We start from the raw sequence: 11,023 nt of genomic DNA, 5'->3' as shown, positions 1-11,023 counted from the left end.
ATGTAAATTCATGTTGAGTTGTCAAAGCTAAATCTATTGGTATTCAGCTGAAGGAGTTGGAAGATAAAACGCTTAAAAAAGGATTGCTGTCCCGGTCAATGTAACGCCTATCACCAGCTATGACACGCATTAGCATCTGCCGGCTCTATGTGTCTCCTCTGTTGAAGAATTATGAAATCCACTCAGCTTCACTAAGAGATTTGTTGGCATTTTTAGTTTTCCTTAGTGAAGGTAATGGACACTGGCTAGCTCGTTAGCTGTTAACACAGGTCGTCATGAGGACTGTTGACGTAAATTCTCTCTAGACATCGTTATTTTCACTGGAGGAGGTCTGACGATGCTCATTATGAAAGAAGCTGAGGACCCCAGGAATATTATTCCATCTCTAATGAACATGTCTAATTTTCCTCAGCAACCCTAATGACATTTCCATCTGAAATCAGGCCAACAAACATGTAATGAGTATCTTTTTAGATTATTTTGCCATCCAGATGACTTACCTAAGATATGTGTGCTGCTTTCCCATTGTAATACTGATGCTTCACAATGATGGCTGTTACACGTATTTTACTTACAAGAGAAATTTGAAGTAAAAAAAAAATCCAGTTTTCCTGTCAACTTTCAGAATTTATCATTTTAAAGGATGTATGTATCTGCATTTATATAATTCATCATCATTAGATGTATAGCTGGATGAAGGAGCTCCTTACAACCTTACAAAACAAGACAAGATGAGGCATGATGAAGACTGTTTCATACCATCATTGACTGCTGACTTTTCCTAACTGCTCGTTAAGGACCACAAGTGATCATATCAAATAGTAACAGGCATTTATGGTAAGTGGCTAAGCTGAAAACAAGCCTTACCAAGTCTCGTATCTAGTCTTGTTATAGCCTATGTCATGGCTCAAAAACTGACATCCATGGAAAAGTTTGTTCTCATTTTGAACCGGAGCATCTGCAGATTAGTTCCATACCTGATGGCTTATGATCCACTAAATTTAGGCATACAGGATGAATAAAACCTTGTTTCTGGCTGCGCTAATGGTTCTAACAATGCTAACAACAGTAACAGTGCTGACAGAGCTAACTGTTAATTTTGGGGGGATGGGGTAGGGTAGGTGTTATGCTTCTAAACAACACTGTCCCACCCATCGGCTCGAGTCGCCATTATCAGTGGTAACTATTGTATAGGTGCAGGACAAAGTGGCCGAGATTAGCTAGCCAGTGAGACACAGTGGGATTCACATGCACTGACATGCACACTTGGCAGGGCCGGCTACCAAAACAAAGGACAGAGAAGCTCAGATTACACCCCACTTAGAAGTAGTGTGACTTCATTCTCAGCTCAGGATGCCATTATTCCACAATATCTTTACCTGAGTCCAATATACGACTAATTTTTGTACATTAGGAGTGTTTAATGTCAAATATTCAATATATGATTGAGGAAAAAATAATACAATCGTGTGCCCTGGTACTCATTTTCGCTGAGGGGCACTGCACAGTGTAAATTTGCATACGTGACTATGTGCATGCACGAGACAGTTGGCATCTGCAGACCACTGCTGAAGACCAGCAAACAACAAAACTGGTTGTTTTTTAGTGAGACATCAGTGGCATTTGCAGCGCGTATTGTGCCACCCAAACTGGGTGCTTTTTTTAGCAAGACATTGCCAGAACTTCCAGTGCCATTGTGTCATCTAACCAGGTGTTTTTAGTGAGACATCAGTGGCATTTCCAACAGTGAACGTGCCACCTAATACTGGTAATTTAAGCCAAAACATGATCTTTTCCTGACCATAACCAAGTGGTTTTTGTGCCTAGACCTAACCACATGTTAACCACAGCATTGTTGAAAGGTAAGTTCCCTTACATAAAAAAAAAAAAAATGTTACATTTGATTGGTTTGAGAAGCTACAGGAAAACAGCTCATCCACTCATCTTTCGCTCCATCATTAGCTGCTATGAAACTCCATCCCGATAGATTTGCCCCTGCCGTGGGAGTCCCTTGCGTCCAATATATTTTATAGATCTAAAAAGCAGCTCCAAAACTGTCCAGGCTATTTTCTGATCTTTCTCAAGCTGTTCAGCCTGACTGCACTATTGAGTAGCTCCCAGTAACACAAATCTCTCCCCAAGTTTAATGTTAGCTGCCCCATAAGCTGACTCTGACCCTTGCACTTTGACCTGACGTGATGATGTTGTCAGATTGGACGAATTAATTCAATTCACACGTTTTAGACATCTTTTTTTCATATATTTTCTGACAGGCGCCTTATATAGTGTTCAAAATGTAAAACAAATGTTCAGATAGCCCATGAGTTATGATAAAACAACTAGCCAATCACAGACATATTTTCCACCCCTGGTCAATAGAGAATGCAGCAGCACTCTCAGCACCCACCTTCCCACGCACTTGAATACCACAGCATCACAGTATCATGAATGTATCACAAAAATGATCAGTAAAAAATTGACTTTATGTTGCTGCCATGTTGGTAACAGTAGTGGTTGGATGCATTATGTTTTTGGGTTGTTTGTATGAACATCCCATTTTCTCAGCATCACCTGGAGGGCATTTCTTCAAATTTAGCACAAACTTCCACTTTGACTCAAGAATGAATTGATAAGATTTGGAAACAAAAAAAAAAAATCTGGATTTTGTTGTGTTTCAGTAAGGGTGGTGCAGGCAGTGGGAGCTCTTGTCACACCTTGAGTCCACATGATAATCTTATTTAGTTGCATTCTGATACCAGGATTCTTTTCTCTTCTCCCAGATAACCACTCAGTGTGTTACTAAGCGCTGCATAAAGCTGCAGGAGCAAATGAAGCATTAACTGTCACACTGTGTCTACTAGAGGAGTTGCAGTATTGGCGGGAGGTCAGTGACCCTGATATTGCCAGCAACGGTGAAGCTAGAAGAGCTCTCTTGCTGTCTCTAGGGCCATTTGTATAGCACCAACACACACACACACACACACACACACACACTGAGGTTCTGTCAGACAGCATCCGTGTTTTATAGGCCATTAGCAGCACTAGACTACAGCAGCAGGGCCTGAGACCCAGACTAATGGCTTATTTGTGTTTCTTTAAAAGATCTACACAGAAGTCCTGAGAGAACCTGACCCACTGGATATATCACACACACACACACACACACACACACACACACACACACACTTATGCACACATAGGTATCTAAAGTATATCATGTATAGTGATATATGCACACATTAAGTATTCACACATAAAAGCTAATTTCAGTAATTTCAACAAATAATCACAAACACATGCAACATTTGCGTCGTGTGCACACATACACTCTACTCTTTCTATCGTTCTCTCTTCCTGAAACACACACATGTACTCATGCACACTCAGTTTTCTTATCCACTTTAGGCTTTTATGTCTTTTCTGAAGTATTGGAGTTAGCCTCACTGGCCCTCTGGCCACAGTCTAAGAGCATTATCAATTCACCAATTTCATCTCTTCAGCCAAGACTGTAAACACACATACACACACACACACACACACACACACACACACACACACACACACAAGACCAAGACAACCAACAACAAAACGCTCTTGAATTCCCAAGAGTCATTTCAAACCAGTTCTGATGCTATTGAGCAGAAAGCAAAAGAAATGAAGAAAGCAGAAAGCTCAGTTGCCTCCACTTTGTCACATGAACGTTTGGTTGAATAACAGAAAGCCGGCATACTGCAAGGGGCCACTCTCATGATGCAAGATTAGTGTTTGCAAGTCAACTTTGAGCTCATATCCCTGTCTCTTCAGTCTCACAGGGCTGACTAAAACTAAATCATAATCACCATGGAAACATGCTCAATCAACCCCAAATTTAACTGTGAAATTAATGATTTAATTTCTCATGCCACAACTTTGCCCCACGAATTTGCACTGACAGGAAATTGTTGACCAAAAACAAGTCGTCCTGACAAAACTGACATTGTAGGGTAGTGGTTCTCAAACTTTTTACACTGCGTACCACCTCAGAAAATATTAGGCTCTCTAAGTACCACCACTATGACAAACATTAAAATACAGCAGGCCTACCCTATTCAGCTACAAACAGTTCATGCATGTGGCAGAATTATCCATAATCAGAAGATCATGTATTGCTGACTAAGCCACAGCTGTACTGTACAAAATGCTGAGATTCATTCAGGGACTCACAACGGCACAACGCTGCAGCTCATGAAAGTGCGACACTGCAAAATAAATATAAGGTAAAGACTAGAACAGACATTTGGTGTTTTTTTGTGTTTTTTGGCCTGGCGTGGGCTCCTGTTGGCCTGGCAGTCCATCAGGCCTGCTGATCTGCTGACTTAAGCTTATATACTGTACTGTGAATACATTTGTGTACAGTCAGTGCAGCAAGCTGCCAGTTTTTGCTTTGACAGTGATCTGTTTAGAGAAATCCTAAATGGCTGACATGACACCTGGACCATGTGTGTAATTGCTCTGACAGGTTTACCCATCTTCAGTCACAGTAAGCTGCTCATACATATTCACTTTGAGTTTGAATATTCTTCTAGGTCCGAACCAGGTTCATTTTGATTTCACTCTGGAACATGATTTAGATTTTAACGATGGTGATGCAGGTTGGTGAGTCAGTTATTAAAGTGGTTGTCCACCACTTTGGCCACATCTTCTAAACAACTCTCCAGATCTGCATTAAATTTGGTATCGGTATTCATGATCACTCAAGGATTATTCCTATGGTTTTGTGACCCCCTAACTTTTTTTTCCCTCGCACCACCATAATGTAAAAATAATCACTTGACCAATGCTTGTCAATATTAAATACATGATTGTGTCTCCAGATTATGAATTCTTATGTTTTGGATGCCCATCTTGACCGTTTCCTCAAGTGCCATGATAAGTGCCATGCAAAAAAATATCAGGGTTTTTCCATTGAAATTACAGAGCGCATTCATGGTATGTCTGAGCAAAAAATACAAACATCTTTTGATACTTCAAGTCTATTTTCTTCAGTTTTATGCATGTGTTTGTGTGTTGGGCTCTGAGCACTGCCAAAATGCAGGTGACCTACACTCAAAACTGTGTCTGAGCACATCCCATGTATTTGATAAGCTACACTCAATACAGTGCTTTCACTACATAACCTGTGTAGACATTGTGTAAGAAAAAAAAAACCCATACATGTATTTAATCTTGCATTTTGCCACAGTTTTCTAATCGTGGCCTTTACTTTTAGCATATCAGCTACTTGTCTACTTGTATTCCACACATAGCAAAAAGATATTTGAAGATATTTTCTTAAGTGCTTAAGTTTGTTTGTCTCTCAAAAATTACATCTAAAATCCATTGCATATCATGGAGCTCAATATAGTCCTTGACTCCCTTTCCAAGAGCATTTTCACTGCTTCTAACATTGGAGTTCCGCGATGAGATCTTTAAAGTGTAGCACAAGCCTGTGTTCACATAAAACTGACACTCTCCAGCACTTTCGTCAAAATGTGGTCTAAACCAGCTTTTCAGGAACCAAGTGCTCTTGATGGATGATGCAGTGAAAAGCCTCAAACTCTTCCTTTCCTGCCAGCTTTACACGTCCCTGCCAGGCCCCTCACAAAGCTGACCATAGATGGTGCCCTGGTAAACAATTTATGTTTAGTTAGTCCTCCATGAGGTGCGCGATTTTGTTGTGCCATTAACTGAAGAGATCGGTTCTCATTATAAGACAGTTATTTATATATACAATGTAAATTAAAAATTGATTCAAAACCAAATAAACCTTTAGTTTTGTTTTACTTCTGTTTACATCTAACCTGATCGTATTCTCTGTCTCCCTCTTTCCTCCTCTTTTTCTGTTGTGGTCCAGTGGGTCGGACAGGGAGCGACGGGGAGTGGAAGCCAAGGAGGATCCACCAATTCCCTGAAGACACCACCATCGCCATGACCACACAGACACCCCAACCTACACTCACACAAACACAGACACGCACACAGAGCCTCAGGGTGGTAGACCGATAGATGATGGACATGCACATAGTCCTATTGAAATGTTTAAAAATGCAGTACAAAGGTTTGACTAACAAGTGACTACAGTAGAAACATGAGCTAAAAGCCATTAAACTGGTGTGTCATTAGATTGAGTGTGCTAAGACTGCTGCAAAAGCTAATGCCCACTTCTTTCCTCCCCTTGTGTCTTCACAACCAAAAAAATCACTTAACTACATTCCAACTGAATTACTACAGTGCTTTCATTTGTCATTTTGAGATGTTACTGACAGTATTAACAGGTTGAGATTATCTAACAGGTCAAGCTTTTTTAACAAATTGCAGTTTGTGGACCAAAATAATTAATTAATTAATTTTTAGGCCAGTGTGTGAAGCTGTAACTTGTGATTTGTGTGAGTGATAGGCTATCATAGACACAGTAAGAGTTAAACAGGTGAGGTTACAGAATTAGAAACAACAGAGAGGGCATTCTTGTTCAAATCAACAGAGCTGAGTCAGCTCTTTTGTTTTGCTGTTGTTTCGAACAGTCAAACTACTCTTGCATTGGTAAAGTGCTGCCTAGACTCTGTGGCAGCCATAGCAGACATGGACAAAGGAGATTTTCTTAGTGTAAGCCTTAGTTTTACCTCTATGGGCGACTTTCTCACAGGACATTTCCTGCAGAGATGTAAACCGAAGAGAATTTGCTCCAAGAATGTGTAAAGCAGCTGAAAGAGGGAACAGACAGTGTTTTATTTACTGCATGTTAAATCGTCATACTTTGTTAACAGGGTGTGGTCAAAATAAAGAAAACACAGGTGTTGGGGGTGGCAAAGAAAGTGGCATGTTTTTCTGGCAAAAGGGCATAATCTCTGAGTACGACTGCTAATGATTCTCAGTGATATTCTTGGCTTCTGAGTTGAAGGATTATTCTGTTTTTTTTAAAACTTGAGTATTATATATGATGATTATCACGATGACAGTGTATTAAGATATAACACCAACAAACACAAAAAATTAAAGAACACCTTTAGGCTACAAAATAAAATGTATTAACATGTCAGAGTACCCACTAGTGAAACAACACACCGTCTCAACACCACAGAGCTCTCATGTCCGCACCAACAATAAATTCCTTTTCTATAGTCGGACATTTGCAGCCTAAGCATACAAGTGATTTTCAATAGACAACAAAACAACTGCCTTCTCTCGTTTAGCTTCACTATCATTAACCAGAAAAGAGGGCAAAACTCAAGCGATTAAACAAGTTACAGATATTAAACAGCCTAACACTTCTAATGAAATGAACAGCAGAATAAAGCATCACTAAGACTGACAATACAGATATTATAAAAACATAAACTCAACAGTGAATGCAACCTATCAGCACACTTATATAAAAGCAAAGAGAGAACTGTACAGTTTTTGCACACTGTGTGGCACACACACAAAACGCAGTCTGGTCTCACAGAAATACGTGAAATGACCACAACCTCATAACAGCATTCATTACTAACATGGTGGTGGCGGCACATAATGTGTTGACATGCTGGCACCAAAGAAACAGTGCCAATGGAAAGTCAATCAGGATCCTTTGTTGTGGTGGACACAAGAATTCCCTAGTTCAACAACGTCATGCAGTGAGCGGTGGTTAATGCTACGACCCCATAGATAGTGAAAAGAGTGGAAAAAGTCAGAGTAAGGAGGAGGTCCAGGAGGTGGATGGGTCAAACAAAGCAGGACTTTCACCAAGGAGACCACTGTTTGTGTCCTGTGTAAAAACAATAAGTCAACGTTGACTTCTTCTAACTTAACATACTTACATTCTTCTCGCTACATGATGTACTGACGTCACATTATGACATACATACATAACAAACACTTATTTTAACCAAAAACATACTCTTTTTCTAAACCTAACCAAAGTAGTTTTTGTGCCTAAACCCAATTGTGCCACCACCACATAATGCCACGCCAAGAAGTTGTGGTCATTTCTTGTAATTCTGTTAGATCATGTTGCTCCCGAGGCAACAGTCTGGTTGTTGTCGTTTTCAACTGGAGAGAGAGTTGTTATTGTTCTCAACTGTCTGACCATGCTGTATTCTGTGAGTGGGACAGACAAAAGCAGGTGCACTCCTTAGTTCAATTTTTGGTCTCCACCAACTCTTGAGGGAATTTCTGGCACCACTAACACCCACTAACATCTGGCTTATGTCTTTAGTGGGAAAGGTTACAACTGCTATTTCTACCCGGGACAAATAACTTAGCAGTAGTCACAGGCTCAGATTGGCAGTGATGGAAATACTACACTCGTATGGACGTGCTAATCTTTGCCCCTCATCTGGTGTGATATAATGACACGCTACCACCAAATGCTGCCAATCTCAGTCAAAGTAGCGGCCAAACTCAGTTTCAAAGTTGGCACCAAGATTTAAAGAGAGACTGAATAAGTAACAAAAGAGTAACCACCTTATCATTTTCACTGGCCTCCATGCTGCTTTCTATTGTTTACTAACCCTGTTTATTGGGGTGTTCATGGCACAGGACGTGGCACACCAGTAAAAAAGCAGAGGCATACTCCTCTAATGCAGAGCTGTTTACACCCCTCTGGTCTACTGGCACCGGGAAAGGAGTCTATCGCCTATTTTTATCAGGGTTTCTCGCATTATAAAAAAACACATATATGCACTATTCACATTAATTTTGGTGCAAAAAGGGCATAAGAAGAGCTGTAGGGTCCTTGGGGGCTTGGAAAGAGAAGATGAACCCAATGTGTTACCTGAACTGTCTGCTGTAAACAGTTTACAGACTTACTTCCTGGTTTAACTTTGCCCCTACTGTAATTGACTCAGTTGTGTGTAATTTTCATGTGGAATGTGGTACTGTTACCAATTTTTATCATGCACTTTCTTTAGGAGCTTTGACCTCAGAATCAAGTGGTTTAGATATTCTGGATAAACTGTTGACCAATCTGACTGCACATTATTTTTGCCCAACCTGACATCCTAACAATGGTGACATGTATCCAGATCTCAGCAAGTAAATACAATGTGATAGTGGCTGATAGAAATGATGGACAAATCCAAGACAGTGAGACAAAAATGTAAAAACAACAATATTCTCTTATGGTTCCAGATGTGGGTGTACACTCTTTAAAAAGCCTTGTTTTATGGTTAACTTTATCAAACCAGTGGGTAAATATTTGTGCCTTTGTGATGGGGGGCTTTGCCATTGTAAATCCAACAAATAATGACAATGATCACTCAGAATCATGTTGTCAGTAGGGATTAGTCTTTCCTTTGCCATGAAATAAGTGACTGAATTGTTTCCATTCTGAAAAAAACTTGCAGCAGCCCGATCCAACTGTAATGGGACTTAATGTTATCCATTTAGACCACACCCTGCTGTTGTTTTGATAAGCCAGTGTTTGTTTTTTCAAAACTGAGATTAATACCAGTATTGTTTATGTCTTTGTATTGGACACTGTCACAGATAACAATGACAATTTCCTCTGTGTTTTAAGGTACAGTGCATGCATCATTTTTCTGTGAGTCATTTTTAAATCTCTTCTGTTGTGAGATACTAATCAAATTGTAAACACAAGATGTATTATGAACTTAAGGCAGGCTGTGTAAATTGTCCATTCAGATGTTATTAATAAATATTTCTATATATATATATAGCATGGGTTGATTTCTGGGAAGTGTGAAATACAAGCAAATGTTTCAGAGAGAGATTGAATGAGGCAGGTAGATATAAACACACACAGATCCCCCCTCAGGCCTTTTTTCCCACCTCACACCTGTGCTGTGAGCTTTCACAACAGACCACTGTGATTGAAAGACCTATGAAGAGTTTTGACAACACACGCACCTTCAATGAGGCCAACGCAGAGATAAGACCCCATGGGGGCTGAGACGCCAAAAGGCATAACGTCCACGTGTCTGTGTGTGTGTATGTTGATGATGTTCTTTGGATTTTTCCAAATCACTAACTGTAGTACTGTAGCTGCACTCATCGAAAGACAGATTTTTCTTTCTCTCTGTTTTTTTCCAGACCAGCTAGTGTCACAAGCAATGGTGTTTGTCAATTGGAAACATTTAGCAAACAACTGCCTGTTTACATATCCAGGAGACATGTGGCAACATTGTCTTTGGGTGTTTTTGCACACCCAACAAATGTAAGTCCAATATATGCCCTGTTTTTACCTCTGCATTCATTGACTCCTTAGGGGAAATATCTGGCTTCCTGAACTGCTAAAAGCTTCCTTATGTTCACCTGCTACTACTAATATTTTGCAGACTATTTTCGTCATTGTTTTGGCTTGAAATGTGTGACATCACGGCAGCTTTTCTAAATAATTGTGATGCATGTTGCAATATTTTTAGGTGTGTTTACAAGTAAATTGTGGGAGCAAGGGAGAATTGCAAACACAACTGCAATGCCATCTTGGGTTCGTAGCCCACCATTATAAACATCACTCATTCTTCAAAATAATAATCTGTTTGTGATAATTGGGAGGGTAGATGGGAGGGGGCAGCAACAGCTGATTGCCAACGATCAACTGTTTGAAGCAGCGCTGAAGGACCATCTTCATGAGCTGCTCTCCTCCTGCTCTCTCTGCCTGGTTAGCACAAGCTAACACAGCAGTAGCAGCTAACATCCAACACTGAGCTGTTAAACAGTCCCAACAATCTCACACCAACACTGAACTAGCTCAACATTGTCTCAACAGCTCTACTGAGATTTTACCCGTTTCAAATAGTCAAATACGCAGTAAAGTTGTAATGACTGGACACAATTTTAGGGTTGTGCAGAATTCACTGCTGAATTTGCATCAGCTGTTGCGATCATAGCATTGCTGCTGGTGCTGGTCAGGTAGCATACCGTGGGTTTCATCAAAGCTTTTTCACTTTAACAGCTGCTGCTGGAGGCAAGGATGGATAGTAGGGGGGACATTCGTGGCTTAGTGGTAGAGCAGGCGCCCCATGTACAAGGCTGTTGCCGCAGTGGTCCGGGTTCGACTCCAGCC

At 40.4% G+C, this 11,023-nt stretch overlaps 1 protein-coding gene across 1 annotated transcript in view; it reads left to right on the top strand.

Annotated features, from left to right (window-relative positions):
* The window catches only part of LOC126407328 (synaptotagmin-9-like), a 69,864-nt gene extending 60,214 nt beyond the window's left edge, over positions 1-9,650 (top strand). The window contains exon 8 of the mRNA XM_050072116.1: positions 5,873-9,650. Coding sequence (XP_049928073.1) covers positions 5,873-5,950 — 78 coding nt within the window. The 3' untranslated portion in view covers positions 5,951-9,650. The remainder of the gene's footprint in view (positions 1-5,872) is intronic.
* The last annotated feature ends 1,373 nt before the right edge of the window (positions 9,651-11,023 follow it).

The sequence above is a fragment of the Epinephelus moara genome, chromosome 20 (genome assembly GCF_006386435.1).
Source record: "Epinephelus moara isolate mb chromosome 20, YSFRI_EMoa_1.0, whole genome shotgun sequence".
Taxonomy (NCBI): Eukaryota; Metazoa; Chordata; class Actinopteri; order Perciformes; family Serranidae; genus Epinephelus; species Epinephelus moara.
Note: the sequence above shows the minus strand (reverse complement) of the source record. Positions and strands in the feature narration are given on the sequence as shown.